Genomic DNA, 24,552 nt, shown 5'->3' with positions numbered 1-24,552 from the left:
GAGTAAAAGCTATATGAAATACTGCAGTACACACACCAGATTGGTTATGATGAAATAGTCTGACAATATCAAATGTTAGCAAGGACTGACTCAGCAATGTGAAAAAGGTTGAGCAATGTGTATGAACTCCAACACTGGTGGGAGATTAAAGTGGTACAACTTCTTTGTAAAACTCTTAGGCATTATCTTAAAATAATTGAAGAGATACATGCCCTGTGATCTAATAATTCCACACCTAGGCTATCTTCTAGATAAATGTGTGCTTGTGGGCACCACGATAAATATACAACACTGTTCATAGCAGCATTACTTGTCATAGCCCCAAATAGCAGCTAACTTACATGCTCAACAGAAGAACGAATAAATGATACCTGCACATCCATACAACTGAATAACATAGAGCAAACAAAGTCAGATGACCAGACAGCACACACACCAGGCCTTTAGAATAGGATTTATAGGAGGAAACCAACAGCAAGTTTGGAAGTCCCCTGTTGCTCACTGCAATTTGGAGTCAGCACACAGGGATGAAAGGGTCCTGGCATGAATATGGCTGTACAGTGTCTCCTAATCAACTCCCTCCTCTCTCACTGCCAATAAGGAAGGTTGTTTCTTCACAAAGGAAGAGATTTAAAACCATAGAGTGGCTGCCTGACAAGGGTTGTGATCCAATACATGCATGACATGGCAGACCCATGGCTTCTAGCCCCATTCACCACTTTATCATACATCAGGTAGGAGTGCACAGGCTGTTTCCTGACGAGGGGCAAAAGGACATGTCTTGATATGGTAGACAAGCATTCCAGTAGAACTGATTTCCTTAAGCATTCAAATGTAGCTAGTTCCCATGGAGCTCAAAGGCCATGTCTTTTCTAGGAGGCCAGCCTGCAGAGAATCTTGGGAAAGTTAGCCCTCATTTCTCAACCACTGAAGTTCTCCAACTCCAATCTCGGTGTGGCCTCTATGCATTATACCCCATTCCATCTGTAATATATACCATTTCAATCTATAGGCAACCCTGGAGAATGGTTAGTACAGTGACTAGGGCAGTGGTTCTCAAAGTTGAGCTGTTGGAATCACCTTGGGGGCTCATCTGCAGAATGCAGATCCACGGAGGTCTCTGAGAATTTGCAGGAGTTCTCAGGTAATGCTAATGTTGCTGGTGCAGGTACCACACTTTGAAAATCTCTGGAAAAAGGAAAGCCATGAATAGTCCTTTCCTAAATCAGGGGCTAAGGGAGCTTAGACTCAGACAAGAAATGAGGTACCGGAGTTCTGACTGGGGTACATTGGATAACTATAGTGCCTTTCCCCATATGCAGAATACAGATTATTCTACTTGCCACTAATCATGATCCATAAAAACAGGATGTGTTGATTAGGGCACAGACAGCCCTTTGGCTATAAGCTTATGAAGATCAGTTCTGTGATCTAAATCCACCTGGTTAAAATAATAATAATAACAATAATAAATAAAATCATCCTGGCTAAGGAATCCAGGCTAATCCACTCAGTGACTAGAATGGTCTCTAGTTAAGAGACTCTAGGACTAGAGTTAAGCTATAGCATAACTGGCAGATTTCCTACTGTCTTCAGCCACAATTACCCCCAACCAGGAGTACGACTATGTAATGTTTCCTAGCCCTCCCCGCCACTGCCAACTGGGAAGTTTTCTCCTTTACATCTCAGCCAGGTGGTGGCTATGGGCCTGAGAATCACAGAAAACATGAAACAGCTGTGTTATCACCTCAGGTTCTAGGTCATGGTTAATGGAGGGAAACAGGTGACAGCCATTTGACCACACAGGAAAATAGCCTAGGAAGGGCATATTATGCAGTCCATCGTTGTGTGTGTTTTTGTGTGTATGTGTGTACATTGTGTGTAGTTAAAGTTAACATTCATAGTTACAGGGCTTGAATAAAAACTAACCAAGACCTGTAGGATTGCTCCCAAGTCTTTCCCAATCACCAAGAATCTTGTCATCCCAGGAGGTAGGGAAAGAACTAAACATGGAACTTAAGTGTCCATTGTTCACAGTAAATTTCATAGGCAGGGAGTGGGTAGTATAATTCAATGGAGTAACATAGGAAACTGGGAGTAGATAAGTGTTAGGAAACACTGGAGTGCTTCAAGCTCCCTTTGCTGCATCCAGTAACTGATGACTGATTCAGCATTGTGACAGATTAGCAAAGGAGCCACTGTCAATAAGTGATGCACGGAAGAATGGGGTGGCCTGGGTGACAATCCTCCGAAAGGGATCCAAGTATAAGATAGTATGTACTTCCTCCAAATGCCTCCCATGGTTTCAGGTATTCCCTTATTTCTGGTGAGAGGCTTCTTCTGAAAACATCTATAACTGGCCCAACATAATCACCTTAACAGGAACCCAGGAGTAGCCCCATCACCACCAATCTCCTTGCTCCATGGTCCCATAGGAGTTGGACTGCATTTACTTACACCCAGAGGTGAGGACATCTAGCACAATGCTAGGTGGCAAAGTTTACAATAATATCAAATGCAGGATAAAGATATTACTGTGACCTCAGTTGGATGGGCCGCCACTACCCAGCCTCATGGCGTAGCAGTGCCTTCAGGTTGGATCTGCTCACTCTTAGTACAGGGTATTGTGCAGACTTCCCAACTACCAAAGAGAATCAGGGTTTAGGAAAAAGTGCAGAGGTGTAGAAAGGAACATCTAGGTTCAGGTCCATGTACTACTCCAGTTATTTCCCCATCCCCTAACTCCTGGGTCCCTAACAGATGGCTGAGAGCATATAGACCCTTGCAGGGTTTGCTGGGCAGAATTCTAAGATGGCCCTTCTACGGTCTGAATGTGTCCCTCTCCCCCAAATTCATATGTTGGAATCCTAATGCCCAATGTGATGGTATTAGGAGGTGGGCCCTCTGGAGGTGCTTAGGTCACGAAGGTGGAGCCCTGATGAATGTGATTAGTGCTCTTATAAAAGAGACCCCATAGAGCTCCCTAGCCCCTTCCACTATGTGAGGACACAGAGAGAAATTGGCAGTCTGCAACCTAGAAGAGGGCCTTCACCAGGACCTGACCATACTGACACCATGATCTTAGACTTCCTAGCCTCCAGAACTGAGAAATAAATTTCTGTTGTTTATAAGCTACCCAGTCTGTGGTATTTTGTTATAGCAGCCCAAACAGACTAAGACAGCCCCCCAATATTCCCTGCCTTTGGTATACGTGTACCTTTTCCCAGTTGTTCAATACATACAGTAATATAGGTACTATAGTGAAGGGATTTTGCAGATGTAATTAAGTTCCCAAATCAGTTGACTTTAAGATAGGGTGATTATCTAAATAAGGCTGACCTAATCATATAAGCCCTTTAAAAGCAGTTTTCTCTGGCTAGTTGCCAAAGTGGATGTCAAAGAGCTATGTTCTAGCTGGTATAGAAGAAGGCAAACATTCATTTTATGAACTGCCTATGGTGGCCATGTGGCAAGAAACTTCAGGCAGCCTCTAGGAGCTGGGTCCTCCGCTGACAGCAAGAAAGTGAGCACCTCAGGAACTTCTCTGGTGGCGCAGTGGTTAAGAAGCCGCCTGCCAATGCAGGGGATGTGGGTTCGAGCCCTGGTCCGGGAAGATCCTATATGCCACGGAGCAACTAAGCCCATGCGCCACAACTACTGAGCCTGCAAGCCACAACTACTGAGCCCGTGTGCCACAACTACTGAAGCCCATGCGCCTAGAGCCCCTGCTCCCCAAAAAGAGAAGTCACAGCAGTGAGAAGCCCATGCACTGCAACAAAGAGTAGCCCCTGCTCGCTACAACTAGAGAAAGCCTGCATGTAGCAATGAAGACCCAACACAGCCAAAATAAATAAATTAAAAAAAAAAAAGAAAGAAAATGAGGACCTTAGTCCTACAACTACAAGAAAATGAATTCTACCAACAACCAGTGAGCCTGGAAGATGACTCCAAGCCCCACATGAACTACAGCCCTGGCTAACACCTGGACTTTCAGCCTGATGAGACCTTGAACAGGAAAACCAGCTGGAACCGAGCAGAACCCTGCGCCCCCCTCCCAAGTACACATCCCCTCTACGTCTCCTGCCTCTTCTTTATAGAAAAGCTGAAGTCTCCAGGCCTTCCTGAGTCACAAAAGAGCAGGCTCAAGCAGCTAATGGTTAGGACAACAGAGTCACAGACTCAGTGTCTGATGCACATTCCTGAGCTGTTTTACAGACACTGTAACTGCCACCAGAGGGAAAAAGCTAACTGCGTGATGATCAGACTGCAGCCATGACGTGAACTGCTCCATCTTGAGCAATATTGAACCTATGGCTAGCACAATTCCAAGAACTGGCCTTAAGAGAATGGGATTAACACTATTGCTCATAATAATCTATATCCTTGTGGGCATCAAAATAATTTAGCTTGCTCTGCCTTTCTATGTAAATGAGCAACTACAATGGTCAGCAAAGAGATGGTACAGACCCACGTCAACATCTTCCACTCTGAGAACATGACGCCCTATTTCAGCGTGAAGAGGTTACAGAAGACCGACCTTCACTCATAATCCCATAGAAATGGAACGATGTTCTGACAAGCGGGGATTTGTAAGCAGCTTTTGGCAGGAAAGAGCTCTTTGCAGGAAAAAGCTCTCCGCAGGAGGCACCCTTTTGTCTTGTCACTAACCTTAAACCAGGCACCCCCATGCTCTACTCATCTCTGGCCCTAGCACACCTTTCAAATCTTTTGATCACACAATACCTTGTCTAATCTCTTGGTTCTTTCTGTAGATCAAAGAAGTAGAAATGAAGTAATTAACAGATGACCAGATCTCTTCCCTAGGTTCCCCTTCAGTAATATTGTGAACAAACTCTGTGAACAAGATAGCATCTAAAGAAAAATCACAAGAAGTCAACAAGCCAGCACACAAGCCTGCACAGTGTGGGATGGCGAAGACTCTGACCTCCATCTCAACGATTAACTGAGATTATGTCCCTTTTTCCCTTTAAAAACTTTCATGGCTGAGCAGAATCTTTGGAGATGGTTTTGGGGGAACAATGAATCCACCAGCTCCCCGGATTGCTGGCATTCTGATTAAAAGCAACTTTCCTTTCTACCAACATCTGTCTCTTTCTCTCGAGTATTGATTTTTGAGCAACAACCAGATGGACCTGATTCAGTAAAACAGCCACATCATGCTCCAACTTCTGACCTATAGAAACTGTGAGACAATTTGTGTTGTTTTAAGCCACGATGTTTGTGGTAATTTGTTATGCAGTAATAGAAAACTAACACATAGGGGATAGATGTGTTCAGTACTCATATAGAATTAGACAAGCAGTGATTGTCTATGAGTAGAGAGTTTCAGAGTTCTGTTTCCACACTCTGCAGGCAAGGAAAGGCATGGAAATATGCGGTTAAGCTGCATGGACCTGAAGAATATTCCATTATCTGAGTGGATGTCTAGATATACCAGTAGTAAATGTTACCAAACAAAAGTTTGAGTGTCAGACACACAGTAAGGCCAAACAAACCGAAACATGAGAGTCTGGAGCAGAGAAAGGCTTATTGCAGAGCCAAGCAAGGAGAATGGGTGGCTCGTGCTCAAAAACCCCGAACCCCCCAATGGTTTTTGGAGAAAAGTTTTTACAGGCAAAATTTGGGGTGAGGGCTGAAGGGTTGTGTGACTTCTTCTGATTGGTTGGTGGTGAGGTAACAGGTTGATGTTCCAGGAATCTTGCGCTCAGCCTGTACCATCCTCCACCTGCATGGGGGCCTTAGTTCCTGCAGAAGAACTCAAAGATGTTGTTACGTATATCCCTTGAGGAGGAACCAGGATCCTGCTTTAATGGCTACATTACAGTTTCTTTTTTTTTGGCTGTACTGCACAGCATGTGGGATCTTAGTTTCCCAGCCAGGGATCAAACCCACACCCACTGCATTAGAAGTGTGGAGTCTTAACCACTGGACCACCAAGGAAGTCCTGCACTACAGTTTCTTGATTCTTCCTCCTTTGTTTCTGCATTTCCTTACTTCACTGATTAGAAACTGTTTAATCTGCTCTTTGGAACTCAGTAAGGTCTAGAAGGCTGAAGCCTTGATCTTGCAAATAAGAAAGGAGGGGACATGGAACTGCTTTTGTGCCCAGGTGGGGCCCACAGGGTCCTGTTCGGTTTCATAAACAGTCATCCCTCTAATGCTTAAACTGAGTGTTGGAAAGTTCACAGGACAGCCAACACTGGGGTTTTAAAACCCAACCAATCAGATAACTCTAAGATTCCAGAGGGGTAATTAACTAACAATTCCTCAGCCCTCATCAGACTAACCAGTTTACTTCTGCAATCTCAAAGTTAGGAGGTACAATCTTTGGGTCTTCATCATTCCTGTCTTCTGATGGGCCATACCATCATCTAACATTCCTTCTACCTTATACATAAGCAATCCAATTGTACTTGTCCTTTCAGTAACTGCACGGAGGTTCTCCTGTGCCTGTGTATTTTTTTCATAATATCGGGGGTCACCAATCATCACTTTTGACCCCTTAATCTAAACGCCATAACCACATAGCTTTATAAGAGTTGTTGGCTCACTCAGTCCTCACTGGAGTTACCTCCTTCACTTGGAGGTGGGGATGGGGAGTGTGATGGTTAGTTCTGTCAACTTGTCTGGGAAGCCCATTATCTGGTTAAATGTTATTTCTGGGTGTGTCTTTGAGGGTGTATCCAGAAGAGTTTAGCATTTGAATTGATGGACTGAATAAAGCAGATGGCCCTCCCCAGTGTGGGCATCATCCAATTAGTTGATGGCCTGAATAGAACAAAAAGGGAGAGGAAGGCTGCTCTCTGACTATACAGCTGGGACATTGATCTCTGTCTGACTATACAACTGGGATATTGATCTTCTCCTACCCTCAGTGCTCCTGGTTTTCAGGCATCAGACTTGGACTAGAATCTACACCATGGCTCTCTGGCTGTCTGGCCTTCAAACTACACCACTGGCTTTCATGGGTCTCCAACTTGCAGATGCAGATCATGGGACTTCTCACCCTCCACAACTACCTAAGCCAATACCTTATAATATATGAACATTTTTGGCCCATTTCTCTTAATTAAATTATATTTTAAAGTGTTAAGAATAAAGAATACACATTGAAGTATATAGTGGTAAAGGGGCAGCTTATCTGCAACTTAATCTCAAATGATTCTGGAAGAAAAAAAAATTTTTTTTCCCTAAACTTTAAAAATATCAAAATTAAAAATTAGAAAAGAAAGGAAGGGGAGAAGGAAGGAAAGAAACAAAGAAAGGCATACTCCAAGTAGAATATTTTCATCTCCTTTTATTGAAGGAAATAAAACTTGTGCTGCAGAGGCAGTAGTACCTCAGAGCATGACAAGGTAGCCATTGGGGCTGACATGACAAGCCATAATGCTGGCCAGGGGTCCTACCATAATGGGAGGACCAAAACCACAAAGATAGCAGGAGGTAGCAAACATCCCCAACACCCAGTGCAGGCATTTCCATTTGCAGAGAGCTTGGCCATGCATTGTAAAAACAGGGTCCCCTCACAGCTGGCAGACTATCATCTCAGGCCAACAAATCCATCCAAAACTAACACGTAGCCTCAGATTTGGAGATCGTTCCCTTTGACCCAAAGATTCAGGCCATCAGAAGATCTGAGTTAATCTTTTAGCTCCTTATTGCTGATGGAAAAAGAGGCTGCGTTCTTGAAACATCACATAGGTATAGCTGGACAGGTGCTGATGCCCAGCCTTGTTCTAAAAGCAGCTAAATTTTTTTTCCTGACTTTTCACACTGCTCTCACCCAGCATGTGCTCTAGGAAACCTCTCAACGTTCTAAACAAGGACAGAATGAGGGCAGCAGCCTAGGGGGATTTAGGGAGTCAAAAGCTGCTACATAGCCAAGACCATTTCACAAGAAATAGCATGGGGAACACTATTGGGTCAAGATCCTCCCAAACAGCTGCTAGAAGCATACACAAAGAAAAATGTGGTAGCTCTCCCTCCCATATCAGGATCAGCTGTGCCAAAGTCATGGTCCAGAAAAAAAGAGCCATTTCATATCCCTGGAAGAATATCAACCTCCATGGCATTTCTCAAGTTATTCCAATTTTCAAGTACATTAGTGTGTTTGGGCAGTTTTGAAATAGAAAAGCAAGCACTAAAGAAAAATCTCAACCGACTGCAAATTGATAATGTTATAAAGCCAAAAATTTATACAGTCAAGAACTGATGGGTGGAGGAAGGATTCTGCTATGTAGAAACAGGAGTCCAAGGGTTTATTCATATAAGCCCTTGATCATAAACCACCCTCACATCCACAGATTGGGAGCAAATTCCTTATTTTAAAATGGCCATCATCCGATTAGTCAACTGCAGTTCTCTTCGATGCTGGACACACGGTTTTCAAGGATCAAAGTCTTGAGAGCACTAGATCAGGAAAGGGGAGGAGCAAGACAAGGAAGAGCATCAGGGGCTGGAATTTCCGAAATGAGCATTTATTTCACAGAAGGCGTGGCACAATGAGGCTGGGGTGACGTGGTTTTAGTGATTGTTCTTGGTTGCCTCCTTTGCTGCCGCAATCAGTGGAGTGAGGCTGGAGAGGGGCTTGGCAATCTTCAGGAACTGATGCTAAAGAGGAGAAAAAGAACAAAAGACACATGACAATTTACCATTCTTCCTCAGCAACCATTACAAGATGATAAGGGCATCCATGTTTGCACAAGGTGCTGCCTGGAGAGCTTCAGATCATCATCCCCAAATTGAAGCATATCTTTAAAAGATAACATATCATTTTGGAGAACTGTTTGGCAGTATCTACCTACAGCTAAATACACATCTATCCTATATCCCAGCAATTCCACTTCTAGATATATTTCCAAGGGAAATGAGCTTGTGAATCCACCAGAAGACACAAACAAAAATGCTCATAGCAGCTTTACTTATTACAGTCATAACTGAAAAGAACCCAAATGTCCAAGATAATGGAAGAATGAATAATATTATATTTATATAATACCACACAAAAATTACAGAGCAACAAGAAAGAATAAATAATTGATACACTAACAACAGGATGAATCCCACAGACATTATGTTGCATGAAAGAAGCCAGACACAAGAGAGTTCATATTGTATGATTCTATTTTATATTAGGTAAGACCAAACTATGGTGATAAGCAGAATAATAATCAGCTCAGAGGGAAGGTTATTACTTGATCATGACCCAATGGTACATTGCAATACTGCATTTCAGGAGCATTGATCTAGCAATTTGTTGTTCTATCCTTGAATCTAGTAAGGCTAATTAACCCAGGAAGGACTTCAATGGCTTGGTTCCTTCCCAAACCACTTTCACTGGGCTGTACTTTGGGCCACACCCACAACTATTAAAGAAGACCGTTTTGGAGAAAACACCATATGAAACCTATTTTTATGTTTTCAGTAAAAAACATTACGGAAAGCGAATCTTTATGTAACTCAGAGCCTCTTAACTATAAATGACTTTTCTTACATTTACTAGTGAAAAAGCTTTGTGTCTTGAGGATGTAGGATGTTTCTTCCATTTGATAAGAAACATAGGAACTAACATATTTCCTTTTCTGTCCTCGCTACCAGGAAACTAAGAACCAAATCTGATGTTTACACAAAACTATTTAACTCAAATGATTAGCATATTTGATTCGTCTGCCATCCTCATAAGTCTCTTTATTAATCATATTGTATATGTATATACACACACATATAGACATATTTACACATATTCTTTGCTGGAAGTGCTTCAACTTCTTTTTGGACAGAGATAGGATATAAAGAGGTACTGAGAGCAAGAAGTTACTATTACTACAAAAGGAATAAAAGATCTTGGCTAAATCATGAAGATATGAATTCAAACATAAAACCCTATGTATTTCTGTCCATATATGTGTTTTCACAGGAGACAAAGATGTGAAGCTTTCATGATTTAAGACTCTGAAAGTCATGGTTTTGAATATTTACAATGTACAGTAACAAATTAAAGAGTCAGTGTTCTCAGGTCACATGTTTATACAACTCCCCTCCCAGCTGAGAAAGCAGCATGATCCAACACCCAACTGGGAGGCCTCAATTTCCTTCTCTGTGTAATGAACAAAGCAGATGAGATGAGCCCTAAGGTCTTTCAAGTTTTAACACTCTGAGCCAAGCAGTGGCCAAGAGCATACACACTTGAGGGCCAAACAGACATAGGTTGACATCCTGGATCCACTGCTTATCAGCTACATAATCATGGAAAAGTTACTAAACACTTGATACCTCAGTTGCCTCACCTGTAGAAATGGGAAAACAAGAATCTATTAACTCACAAGGTTATTAAAAAGAATAGATGAAAAAATACATAAAGTGCTTAGTGCCTAGAATGTGGTAAAAATTCAACATAATGTGTTTATTAGTAGCTATATTATATCAGGAAGGAAACTCTAGAAGGCATTCATCTTTCAATAACTATATTTTAATACCTAATTAACAATATCATCTTGAGGCTTAGAATAGTATTTGCACATTTCCCAAAGCTTAGGGTTTCCAGAACAAACCTCATATAGAAGGCAAAGGATCCTATATTATACTGCCTGTTATAAGGGGGTTTTATTCCCAAAGGATGCTAGAAACTAATGGGTTACACTTGGCAGAACTCAGATCTCATATCTAATAGACCAGTGCTCTGTAGTCAGTTACTCTGATAACAAAGAGGTACTAAATATATTCCAGAGGGTAACATTTCAACGAAGGTTTAAGCAATCCCATTTAATTCACAAGTATTTTCTGAATACCTATACTTTACTGAAGTGTAGCTGATGTACAATGTTATATAAATTACAGGTGTACAATATAGTGATTCACAATTTTTTTTTTTTTTGCGGTACACGGGCCTCTCACTGTTGTGGCCTCTCCCGTTGCGGAGCACAGGCTCCGAACGCGCAGGCTCCGGACACGCAGGCTCAGCGGCCATGGCTCACGGGCCCAGCCGCTCCGCGGCATGTGGGATCTTCCCGGACCGGGGCACGAACCCGTATCCCCTGCATCGGCAGGCGGACTCCCAACCACTGCGCCACCAGGGAGGCCCCACAATTTTTTTTTAACATCTTTATTGGAGTATAATTGCTTTACAATGGTGTGTTAATTTCTGCTGTATAACAAAATGAATCAGCTATACATATACATATATCCCCATATCCCCTCCCTCTTGCGTCTGCCTCCCACCCTCCCTATGCCACCCCTCTAGGTGGACACAAAGCACCGAGCTGATCTCCCTGTGCGACGCAGCTGCTTCCCACTAGCTATCTATTTTATATTTGGTAGTTATATATGTCCATGCTACTCTCTCACTTCGTCCCAGCTTACCCTTCCCCCTCCCCGTGTCCTCAAGTCCATTCTCTGTCTGCATCTTTATTCCTGTCCTGCCCCTAGGTTCTTCAGAACCATTTTTTTCTTAGATTCCGTATATATGTGTTAGCATACGGTATTTTTCTCTGACTTACTTCACTTAGCATAGTATCCTCCAAATCCATCCATGTTGTTATAAATGGCAAGATTTCATTCTTTTTATGGTTGAGTAGTATTCCACTGTATGGAATATTCTTTATCCATGCATCTGTTGATGGACACTTAGGTTGCTTCCATATCTTGGCAATTGTAAATAATGCTGCTATGAATATTGGGCTGCATATATCTTGTCAAATTAGTGCTTTTGTTTCTTTCATATGTATACCCAGGAGTGGAACCACTGGGTCATATGGTAGTTCTATTTTGAGTTTTTAAAGAAACTTCCATACTGTTTTCCATATTGGCTGCACCAATTTACATTCCCACCAAGAATGTAGGAGGGCTCCCTTTTCTCCATACCCTCTCCAGCATTTATTATTTGTGTTCTTTTTGATGATGGCCATTCTGACAGATATGAGGTGATATCTCATTGTGGTTTTGATTTGCATTTCCCTGATGCTTAGCGATGTTGAGCATCTTTTCATGTGCCTGTTGACCATCTGCATTTCCTCTTTGGAGAAATGTCTATTCAGGTCTTCTGCCCATTTTTTAACTGGGTTGTTTGGGGTTTTTTTGCTGAGTTGTATGAGCTGTTTATATAGTTTGGATATTAACCCTTTATCAGTCATATCACTTGCAAATGTTTTGTCCCACTGAATACCTATTTTGAGTCAGGTCTCAGGTATAAGAGGAGACAAGAGATTAATAAGATAGAAGTTATAATCTAGTAAGAAAGACAGAATTGTTCATAACTAACTTTAACGCGGTACAGTATGGTAGGTCCTGCCCTGCCCTGACCAGTTGCTCTTCGTCCTCATAATACAAAAGTAACTGACTATGAAAGCCTACAAATTAATCACTGTCATTAAGTTGCATGTGATACTTATTAAAGCACCAGTTGGCACTGTAGTAAAATAACACTAGGCATGAGAAATTGTACCTGAGACATAAATGTTAAATACAAATAATGTGGTCAGCTAAAAGCAGTTTTTACAACCATATGAAATAATTATGCTGTAATTTCAGGATTAAGCTGGTGGAATATAAAAGGCTTGGTAAACCCCCAGCTCCGGGTTCCCCACAGCCTGGGAGGATCTTACTCCAAACAAGCAGACTATATGGGACTTCCCTGGCAGTCCAGTGGTTAAGACTCTGCACTTCCACTGCAGGGGGCGTGGGTTCGATCCCTGGTCAGGGAACTAAGATCCTGCTTGCTGCATGGTGCAGCCAAAAATTTTATAAACAAACAAACAAACAAACAAACAAGCAGACTATCATCCCCACCATCTGAGAGGGTTTCCAATGAAGAAACTGGGAAGACTCGAAAAGCTGCACTAACTATCCTCTAAACTGATGCCCTCTGATATGCTGAAAATCTACCTTTTGAGCTTATCCCAGTAAAATACAACTTGTATAAGATTTGAACATCAAAGAGTTTCTTCTCATTAAGACTCACTCAAACTCTGCCAGACTAGTTCAGGCAGAACAAAACAGGCACCAGAGGAAGATACAAGCAAAGCTCAACAGGAGCTCAGAAAGTAACTCTATAAGATACAGCCTAGGAGAATGTACAGAGTTTTAATAGGCTGAAGAAGAGCCTAAGGGAATAACATGAGCAAAGGCCCAAGGATAAAGATGAGGGAACTAGGAATACAAATTGAGCATGGGATGTGCTAGGACAGAAGCTTAGTTCTATAACAGCCAGTACCTCACAGACAAAAATGAAGCAAAAAAAGCCTTGGTTTAGTGATTTCTCGAATTAGGTGCTTCCCTGCATAGGGACAGTTACCTGCAACAGCTCTTTAGCTGAACCTCTCTTCTCCACATCCATTTCAAGACAGCGGTTCAGAAAGTCTCGGAAGATAGCTGACAGCTTCTCTGGGTTCTGAAGCTCCGGGGTCCCATTGGTGGCGATGAGGTACAAGGCCTGGCAATACAAACAGAGAATTGCCTTGGGCTCCAGCTGAGGTTCTCTCTTGGTCCCCAGACAGGCCCTCTAGAAATATGGTCAGCTGCTTTCTGCCTTCAGAACACAAAGAGGCAGCTTTGGTATACTGGAAAGAATATGAGTTAAGGGTCAGGTTTAACATTTAAAGGCCATGTAACCAGGTGCAAGCCAGTGAACTTCCAACTTCTTCATCTGTAAAACAGGGATGATAACAGTGCCTGACTCACATGTCTGAAAAATAAAACAAGATAGTATATTAAAAGCACTCTGTAAGCTTATGAAGTGTGTTACTGACCCAAGGGTTTATTATTATCCTTGATTATGGATCTAAATGGTTTATTATTCATTTAGCCTGATGATTTAAACACCTGCCCATTTGCTGAAGGAAATTATTCCTGGTGCCATCACTTCAGTCATCTAAAAACTCATCTCTTCTAGCAGGACAGAAATATGTATAAAGGAAGAGTTCTGTAAAGGAGCAACCTGTTTCACTGTTGCCATCCTGGTCCCCTAACATGAAGTATCTCCTGGGAAAGGTAAAGAAAAACACAGTCAAACTAAACCTTTTAAAGCACTCAGCACTTTAATTCATAAAGTGTTTACACAAATACTGTTTCATTTAATGACCACAATAACTCTGGGTAATAGGCAGGGCAAGAATTATCATCCCCATTTCACAGATAAAGCCCAGAAACATAAAGAGATATGCCTGGAATCATGCTGTTTACACAAGTTCATGTCCTCTGACTCTACTCCCAGTCTTATTTCTGTCACGCCCTACTGATATCATTTTCAAGGCCACTCTAAGGTGGAAGAAGATGAGTGGCATGTGGATCCACAGGGCAAAACTGGGGGCCGAGGGTAGAAACTACGAAGGTAGTTTTACTTTGGTACACTAAAGCACTTTTTAATAATCAGAGCTATCCAACTAAGATTAGATGACCACCTATCAGTGACAATGCACAGGGAATTCCTGCACTGAATGGGAGGTTGGAATAAACAACAAAATGAAAACAATAAAAATAACTCTCACCTTTGCCCATGATCAAAATTACCAACCTACTTGCATCTGTATTCACATACCCTGCTTTCCCTCTCCTATTACAATGGATAAATTGGGCATATTCTAATATAATGCTCTTTACTTCAGTACTTGATCCAACCCCCTTCATCTACTTAAGGACATCACTCCTACAGATGTCACTTCTCTCTTGAACATGACCATTTTCCTCTCCACTAGATCAGTCCCATCTGCACAAAAACATGCTATAATAATATCTTAAAAAAAAAAAAAAGGGACCTCCCTGGTGGCACGGTGGTTAAGAATCCACCTGCCAATGCAGGGTAGACGGGTTTGAGCCCTGGTCCGGGAAGATCCCACATGCTGCGGAGCAACTAACCCCATGCGCCACAACTACTGAGCCTGCACTCTAGAGCCTGTGAGCCACAACTACTGAGCACGCATGCCACAACTACTAAAGCCTGCGCACCTAGAGCCTGTGCTTCGCGACAAGTGAAGCCACCACAATGAGAAGCCCACGCACCACAACAAAGAGTAGCTCCTGCTCATTGCAACTAGAGAAAGCCCCCGTGCAGCAACGAAGACACAACACAGCTATAAACAAACAAACAAACAAACAAACCCTCCCTCGACTCCACTTTAAGATATTGCTCCACTGTTACCTTAACAAAACTCCTTACCTTAAAGCAAAACTCCTTTAAAAGAAAACAACAATGAAAAGTAAAAACTAACTGCTTACACATGTCATCTCAACTTTGCCCACTCTGGTGAATTTACTCTAATTAGGCTTTCATTCCTATCACTCCAGTGAAACTGACTGTCAAAGTCATCAATAACCTTCACACTGGCAAATCTAATGATCATTTCTTAGCGTTATCTTAAATGCAACCTATCAGTCAGGTTTGACACAGTGATCCATCCTCCTTCTCGAAACACTTTGTCCTCTTGGCTTCCAGGACACTTCTCTCAGTTCTCCTACCTGGAAGGCTACTCATTGGCCACTTTGCTAGCTCCTCTAACCTGTAAACATGACAGTATCCCAGGTCTCAGTACTCTCCCCTCACTCCCTAGGTGAGTGATCTCATTATCAACTAGCTCAGATTTTTAAATAAACCAACTATATAATACCTACTAATAAATTTATATTTAGAGTACTGACCTCTCACCCTTGAACTCTGAACTCTTATGCCCAATTCTACTCAGTATTTCCACTTGGATGTTTAATAAACATTTCAAATTAACATAGAACCTTGTCCACTCTGTTCACTCACTTCAGGGACACTGGCCTCCTCCTTGGTTTTCCCTAGGATGTATCAAGCACGTTCTCAAAACAAGTTCTTTATATACTTGACACCTGGAAAACTCTTACGTCAGATTAATCTCATGGCTCGCTACTTTATTTTCTTCAGATTTCTCCTCAAATAACTTATAAGAGAAGACTTCATTCTCTACCTAGAATAAAATAGCACACTTCTCCCTCCTTCCCCCCTTACTCTTAAGCCACTTACTCTGCTTTTTTTCACAGCTCTTATCTTCTCTTACTATATATTAATTTATTATCAGTAGAACAGTTTCTTGCCCATGATAAAAACTCAAATAATCATTGAATAAATGAATGAATGACTGCTAATATACCTTTTCTTTAAGCATTTATACTTTAAATTCAACAGTGCCTAGTTTTTATCCAGAAAAGAGAAATCCAACAGCCCAAAGATCTTGATATGGGCCTAGTAATACTCACTCTCAGAGGATTTTCATTAAGGTAAGGGGGCTCCCCTTCAACCATTTCGATGGCCATGATGCCCAGAGACCAAATGTCAACCTTAGGCCCATAGGCCTTCCGTGTCACAACCTCTGGTGCCATCCAGTACGGTGTTCCCACCATAGTGCTCCGTTTGCTCTGCTCTGGGGTGATCTGGGCACAGAATCCAAAGTCAGCTAGAAAAAGAAAGGACAAGACAGAAAGGGTTTATATGTAGGGTATGCCTTCTGTAAATATTGACTATGTGCCTACCCCTAGGTATCAAGCTCTGCCTGCATCCTAGCCACTGCATCCCTTGTCTCTCCAAAGCCAGAATCACTTAACTGCCACCTTCAGCTCTTAGCCTGTCTCCTGTTCAACCCTGAAGGAGGAACATAACAAATATCATCTCTGGCTTCCTTACCCCTCCTCAAACCAGAAGTGCTAGGCATTAAAGTCCAAGCCACCCCCATTGACCTTGATTACTTGCCCCAATACTGCTTTCTTCTTGAAAATCATTCCCATACACCAGTATCTGGTAACTAGGTCCTTGCTTTATTGCCTGGGCATGAGTCCTGGACTTAAACCCTAATCACCTACAACTAGGCATGGCCCTGCTTTAATAAGTTCCTCACCCTGTGCCCCAGGACAGAGACTGCTAACAGTCCTCCCATAAGCAGCCCATCCACCTGTGACACAACCTGTTTGTCTGGACTATTGGTCCTTACACATTCGAACAAAATGTTCTGCCTGCAGTTCATTCCCATTATATTGCAATTATATGTTTATTTAATTATGAGGCCTTCAATAAGAAGGACTGTCTTCTTACTCATTTTTTTCATTCCCAGAGGGCCCAGCATACAACAGACAATTTAATAAAAGTTTGCTGAATGAATGACTGAATGAAAGAAGTTACACTAAAGTCTTTCTTCTAATTATGTATTTTGTGTTTCCCATACTAGATTGAGAACTACTTAAATACAGCCAAAAGTATCCTCAGCGCCCATCACGGGTCCTAGCACATAGTGGGCATTCAGTAAAGTTTTTTGGCTGAACGTATAAATGAGTGGGGAAAAAAAAAGAAATGTCATCCTATATAGTGCTGAGTAATATAAAGTGCCCACATATCCAAGGAAATACAGATTCTCTGGTGAGTCTTGTAGCTACTCTTATATGATTATCATCCCAGAGGAGACAGGGTCCCACAGGGAAGAGAAGTATTACCACTCCTACTCACTTAGCTTGACAGAGCCATCCATTCCCAACAGGATGTTGTCACTCTTGATGTCTCTATGAATAACTTGGCTCGAATGCAGAAACTCCAAAGCCTGCAGGCACTATTGAAGTGGTGTGGGCAGAGGGAGAAAGAAAGGACATATAATATGAAGACTTACAGAAAATCGCTAATCCAACCTGCTCATTTGATGATAACAAAAGTGAGGCCTCAGTGAGTAAAAGGACTTACTCCAAATAAGTGGAAGAGGCAGGTCTGGAACCTAGTCTCCTGTCTCCTAGCTAAGCATTCTTTTAACATTCCGTGCTGCCTTATATCTTTCTTATAATGTACTTGACCATACTGTATTATAACATAGCTTATAATAGTTTTCTTTAACTACGGGAGTTCCTCCAAAGTATTTTAGAGTTGTTTACAGAACATCAGCACCTTGACAAAGAACCCGAGGCAACAAAAAATAAATAAATACTGAGGAAGAATGGAAGGGATTTCGTAATGAAAAAACTGGAGGAAAGTGAGAGTCACGTTTGGGAAACTAGACAAATGGAAATGATATTAGAAGCAGTGAACTTAGGAGGATAATCTTATTTTGGTGAGGAGATAAATTTGTACTGTTTGGGGTATGCTGGTTTTTATATTCCTATAAAGAGTTGCAGACTAACATCCGTAGGCCACTGCAAATGTGAATCTTGAGTTCTGTAGAGAGACTGGACTTGAAATAAATGTTTACAAGTCATTCGTGAAGAGGTGATTTTTTTTTTTTCTTTTTAAGTTATGGTAATGGTTGGAACTGGCAAATGCTATAGGAGATAGAGGAGAAAGAAAAGAACCTTGGAAAATACCCAGACTTAGCAAGCAGAATAAGTAACATAGAGACTGAATGGAACAATGAAAATGCATGGTTCTGACCAACAATATTATTCTAGACAAATCTCTTACTCCCTCTGGGCTACTGGCTATCTCCCAACTGTAAAATGTGGGGATCAGAAAAGATACTCTCAGAGTTACTACTAAATCTACTAGTTTAAGTTCATAACCGAAAGCTAAAATTTTAGGGGCTTCCACTGATTAAAAAACACTAAAAATGCAAACCAATTAGAAGATACTATTTAAATATTCTCAACTTAATACTTCACTTTCTAAGAACATATCAATGGCTAAATTAAAAGCAAACCAATATCCAGAAGCGGCTTTTCCCTGGAAAAGTATGACTTGCTTTCCTAAGGAGGCTAGAGACTTTGGCCTCTGGATGTAAAAAATTATGAACAGGGACTTCCCTGGTGGCGCAGTGGTTAAGAATCCACCTGCCGGGGCTTCCCTGATGGTGCAGTGGTTGAGTCCACCTGCCGATGCAGGGGACACGGGTTCGTGCCCCGGTCCGGGAAGATCCCACATGCTGCGGAGTGGCTGGGCCCGTAAGCCATGGCCGCTGAGCCTGAGCGTCCGGAGCCTGTGCTCCGCAACGGGAGAGGCCACAACAGTGAGAGGCCCGCGTACCGCAAAAAAAGAAAGAATCCGCCTGCCAGTGCAGGGGACATGGGTTCAGTCCCTCCTCCAGGAAGATCCCAGATGCCACGGAGCAACCAAGCCTGTGCGCCACAACTACTGAGCCTGTGCTCTAGAGCCCGGGAGCCACAACTACTGAAGCCCACTCACCTAGAGCCCGTGCTCCACAACAAGAGAAGCCACTGCAATGAGAAGCCCGTGCACCACAACAAAGAGTAGCCCCCGCTTGCCACAACTAGAGAAAGCCCACACGCAGCAACGAAGACCCAAAGCAGCCAAAACTTAATTAATTAATTTAAAAAATATATAAACAAAAAGGCTGATTTCAAGAAATTGGAACCCTCATGCATTGCTGGTGGGAATATAAAATGGTACAGCCACTGTGGAAAACATTTTGGCCAGTCCTTAAAATATTAAACATAGAGTTGCTGTATGACCAGAATTTCCACTCCTAGGCATATACCCAAGAGAAATGAAAACATACATCCAACCAACAACTTGTACGTGAATGTTCACAGCATCATCCATAACAGCCAAAAAGTGGAAATTACCCAAATGTCCATCAACTGATGGAAAGATAAGTAAATAGAATCTTATTTGCTAGTAAAAGGACATATGCTATAACACGGATGAACCTTCAAAACATTAAGCTAAGCAAAAGAAGCCAGTCAGATGCACATATTATATGATTCCATTTACATGAAATGCCTGGGACAAGCAAATATATAGAGACAGAAAATAGATTAGTGGTTGCATAGGGCTGGGAGGGCTGGGAAAGAGGGTGGGGCGGGGTGACTGCTAATAGATACGGAGTTTCTTTTTAGGGTGTCGAAAATGTACTAAAATTGATTATGTTGATGGCTATATAACTCAATATACTAAAACCCATTAAGTTATACACTTTAAATGGGTGAATAATATGGTATGTGAATTATATCTCAATAAAGATATTTTTAGAAAGGGGAACTATCTCTATGAGAACTTAAGGATATAGTAATGCCACCTATTTAGGTAGCATTTAAATGTTTCTCCAAATGCTTTTTGATCCATATGGTACCCCTAAGGCATATACAGTGTGAATGTTGCAATTTCTAAGATAAATCACTTGAGGCTTATTGATTTCCCCAAGCATACATTTGCATGTATCTCAACCAGTGAAAGTCAGTCCCTGGGGTGACTGAAAAACGTCTTAGATATTACAATGGTGTGGCTTTCCAAAGGTCCCCAGTATATAAACAGATATACAGTTTACCTATGGTATCAAATTTCATGAAGGGAATGTGATTAGGCAAAAATGTCTTAAAAGGCTCCTGGGTGGGGGAGGGAAGATAATGAAACAAAAGTTGAGAAACACTGCCTTAGTGGTACAGCAAAGAAAAGAAATCACATCTCCTAAGAATCCCAGGCCTGTGTTAATTCCATTAACCTATGTGTGTATGTGTTCTAGATCCCAGGGTTTTTAATGAAAATGTGATATTTTCTAGGACAGTATTGATTTCACATGACTTTATCTTTCCTAATATTAATATAAAAGTACATCGCTATGCCTCCAAATCTTGCATCATCAAAACCCAAGCATACTGATCCCCATAAAACTCTGAACCTAATCTTCTAATCACTTAAATCTTCTACTCTCCCTCATTCCCAAACTTTTCTATTATTAGGCTATCAGAAAGTTCCAGTCTCTTATCAGCAAAGCACCCAATATGCTCAACTTCTTCTAATACTCCCCTCATCTTCTTGCTCTAACAAAAATGTGGCTATCCCCTGAGGACACTGCTTTTCATGGAGGCCTTGCAGAGGTATTTATTTTCCCTTCTTATACAAGCATTTTACAGACTTGAGACATATAATAGCAATGAGGAGAGAGGAGAATACCTATTTAAGCTTTGTTTCCTACTTCTTTTGCCTGCAAGTATTTTACCCTAGATTTTTGCTTGGCTTACTCTTTCACACCATTCAGATCTTTACTCAAATCTATGGCAAAACCTTCCCTGACTACCTCCTCTGTCGCTATCTTTTTACTCTACTTTATTTCCTTCATAGCACATGAATAAAGCAGGAAAGCAGAATAAAAATATGATTAAAATATATACCCATATAAAAGAGGTAAAGGAAAATAAGTGTTCATAGCAGTTACTTTTAAGAGGTTGAAATTATGCGTGATTATGCATATATATACATATGTGTGTGTATATATATATATTTTTGGAACTTTCTAACTTTCAGAATATAGTAATCTTTAAAAACAGGTATAAAAAGAGGATGATGGGAGAGAGTACAACTAATTTCTCCCACCTCTACAGTGCCCAGGCTGAGATTCCTTCAGATGCAGAACTTTGAGATATATGGATATGGAGACCATGTCCTGCTCAAGTCTGGTTGGCCACTTGCCTTACCTCACGGCACACAGCTGCAATCTGGCCTTCATCCATGCAGGTTTCTGTTACCACGTCTGTCAAAGAACCTCCAGCCAAATATTCCATGACAACCCACAGCTCATCTCCCACGAGGTAACTGTAGGAGTAAAGATAAAGGGTGAGAAGGAATAGAGTACACTGGACCAGAGCAGTGGCTTTCAAAGGATAAGCATATACCAGAGTGACTCTGCATTTCCCTCAGTTCTGGAAGAGTCCAGCGTTCTTTTTTCTAAGGAAAAGCAGAATCTGTGGGACAGGATCACTAACTTGACATCTCTTAAGGACTCGCCTGGGGAAACCAAAGCACACTGTTCTGTGAAGCCCCAAAAGACAGAGCTGCAATCACTAGGTTGAAGATACAAACTTATTTCATCACAACACAAAGTCGTACTTCCTAAAATCAGGCATGATTCCCACACCTCTCTGCATGAAAGGAGAGAGCATCCAAACATTTGACAAAGATGGGATTTGGAGTCCATCTTACCAATATTAGGGAAAGTCACTAAACCTCCTTTAGAGTTCTATTAGATTTGAGATCCATAAGACCCATACTGGGTCTTGTTCAAGATTCCATTCCCAGAAAGTGTGGCACAGTAGATGTCAATATTTACCGAATAATTCAATGAGTAAAATAAAAGATAATTGTAAATGTAAAATGAAGTATTGACTATAAGAGCCATTGAAAAGCTGTAGAATTTTATACCCATAGCCATTATGCTGACAATGATCTCCATTTTGAATGTCTCTGATTCTAAGAATGGAATAAATTCAGTAAAGGCTGCAAAACCAAAGCTGCTTCTGGAAGCCAAGGGTTCCCAATTAGTACTGTATCCCTAGAGAGATTATGGGGCTAACATGAGTTAAAACTGATAGTCTCACTCAGGGACTGGATCACTCAGCTCTACTATGTGATAAACAAAAACGTCACCTAGGAGAGACCTTCAAGATGGTGGAGGAGTAAGACGTGGAGATCACCTTTCTCCCCACAAATACATTAGAAATACATCTACATGTGGAACAACTCCTACAAAACACCTACGGAATGCTGGCAGAAGACCTGAGACTTCCCAAAAGGCAAGAAACTCCCCACGTACCTGGGTAGGCAAAAGAAAAAACAGAGACAAAAGAATAGGGATGGGACCTGCACCTCTGGGAGGGACCTGTGAAGGAGGAAAGGTTTCCATACACTAGGAAGCCCCTTCACTGGTGGAGACGGGGGTCGGAGGGGGAAGCTTCGGAGCCACAGAGGAGAGCACAGCAACAGGGGTGCAGAGGGCAAAGTGGAGAGATTCCTGCACAGAGGATCAGTGTCGACCAGCACTCACCAGCCTGAGAGGCTTGTCTGTTCACCCACCAGGATGGGTGGGGGCTGGGAGCTGAGGCTTGGGCTTCGGGCGTCAGATCCCAGGGAGAGGACTGGGGTTGGCTGTGTGAACACAGCCTGAAGGGGCTAGTACGCCACAGCTAGCTGGGAGGGAGTCCAGGAAAAAGTCTGGACCTGCCTAAGAGGCAAGAGACCATTGTTTCCGGTGTGCGAGAAGGGATTCAGAGCACAGCATAAATGAGCTCCAGAGACAGGTGCAAGCCACAGTTATCAGTGCAGACACCAGACACGGGCATGAAACGCTAAGGCTGGTGCTGCAGCCACCAAGAAGCCTGTGTGCGAGCACAGGTCACTGTCTACACCTCCCCTCCCGGGAGACTATGCAGCCCACCACCACCAGGCTGGCGTGATCCAGAGACAACTTCCCTGGGAGAACATACGGCGTGCCTCAGGCTGTGGCAACGTCATGCTGGCCTCTGCCACCGCAGGCTAGCCCCGCATCCCGTACCCCTCCCCCCCCCGCCCCCCCCCGCCCCCCGCCCCGGCCTGAGTGAGCCAGAGCCCCCTCATCAGCTGCTCCTTTATCCCCCTCCTATCTGCGTGGGAACAGACGCCCTCAGGCGACCTACATGCAGAGGCGGGGCCAAATCCAAAACTGAACCCGGGAGCTGTGTGAACAAAGAAGAGGAAGCAAAATTTCTCCCAGCAGCCTCAAGAGCAGCAGATTAAATCTCCATAATCAGCTTGATGTACCCTGCGTCTCTGGACTACCTGAATAGACAACGAATCATCCCAAAATTGAGGTGGTGGACTTTGGGAGCAACTGTAGACTTGGGGTTTGCTTTCTACATCTAATTTGTGTCTGGTCTCATGTTTATCTTAGTTTGTATTTAGAGTTTATTATCATTGGTAGATTTGTTTATTGATTTGGTTGCTCCCTTCCTCTTTTTTTTTTTTATATATACGTATTTTTTTTTCCTTTTTCTCTTTTTGTGAGTGTGTATGTGTATGCTTCTTTGTGTGATTTTGTCTGTATAGCTTTGCTTTTACCATTTGTCCTAGGGTTCTGTCTGTCCGTTTTTTTGTTTTGTTTTGTTTTAGTATAGTTTTTAGCACTTGTAGTCATTGGTGGATTTGTTTTTTGATTTGGTTGCTCTCTTCTTTCTTTTATTACTTTTTAATTTTTTTATTTTTAATAATTTAAAAACATTTTTTATTTTAATAACTTTATTTTATTTTTTTCTTTCTTTTTTTCTTTTTTTCCTCCCTTTTCTTCTGAGCTGTGTGGCTGACAGGGTCTTGGTGCTCCGGCCGGGTGCCAGGCCTATGCCTCTGAGGTGGAAGAGCCAAGTTCAGGACACTGGTCCACCAGAGACTTCCCAGCTCCACATAATAACTAACGGTGAAAGCTCTCCCAGAGATCTCCATCTCAAAGTTAACAGCTCCACTCAACGACCAGCAAGCTACAGTGCTGGACACCCTATCCCAAACAACTAGCAAGACAGGTACACAACCCTACCCATTAGCAGAGAGGCTGCCTAAAATCATAATAAGGTCACAGACACCCCAAAACACACCACTGGATGTGGTCCTGCCCACCACAAAGACAAGATCCAGCCTCATGCACCAGAACACAGGCACCAGTCTCTTCCACCAGGAAGCCTACACAACCCACTGAACAAAACATACCCACTGGGGGCAGACACCAAAACCAACAGGAACTGCGAACCTGAAGCCTGTGAAAAGAAGACCCTCAAACACAGTAAGTTAAGCAAAATGAGAAGACAGAGAAACACACAGCAGAGGAAGGAGCAAGGTAAAAACCCACCAGACCAAAC

At 42.3% G+C, this 24,552-nt stretch overlaps 1 protein-coding gene across 8 annotated transcripts in view; it reads right to left on the bottom strand.

The window, feature by feature from the left end:
- Nucleotides 1–7,300: 7,300 nt before the first annotated feature.
- Nucleotides 7,301–24,552, bottom strand: part of PAK1 (p21 (RAC1) activated kinase 1) — a 155,063-nt gene continuing 137,811 nt past the window's right edge. For 7 of the 8 annotated variants that reach the window (XM_029209060.1, XM_029209061.1, XM_029209062.1 and 4 more), the window contains exons 11-15: nucleotides 21,370–21,487; nucleotides 17,468–17,567; nucleotides 16,231–16,427; nucleotides 13,310–13,447; nucleotides 7,319–8,631 (exon numbers count right to left, since the gene is read on the bottom strand). In XM_029209060.1, the coding sequence (XP_029064893.1) occupies nucleotides 8,545–8,631; nucleotides 13,310–13,447; nucleotides 16,231–16,427; nucleotides 17,468–17,567; nucleotides 21,370–21,487 (640 nt within the window). In that variant the 3' untranslated portion in view covers nucleotides 7,319–8,544. Of the gene's footprint in view, nucleotides 8,632–13,309; nucleotides 13,448–16,230; nucleotides 16,428–17,467; nucleotides 17,568–21,369; nucleotides 21,488–24,552 lie in introns of all 8 variants that reach the window. The other variant, XM_029209056.1, reaches the window with a different exon arrangement.

Source organism: Monodon monoceros, unplaced genomic scaffold, assembly GCF_005190385.1.
Source record: "Monodon monoceros isolate NGI ecotype Baffin Bay Population unplaced genomic scaffold, NGI_Narwhal_1 Super_Scaffold_7, whole genome shotgun sequence".
NCBI lineage: Eukaryota > Metazoa > Chordata > Mammalia > Artiodactyla > Monodontidae > Monodon > Monodon monoceros.
This window is presented reverse-complemented; position numbering and strand designations above follow the sequence as displayed.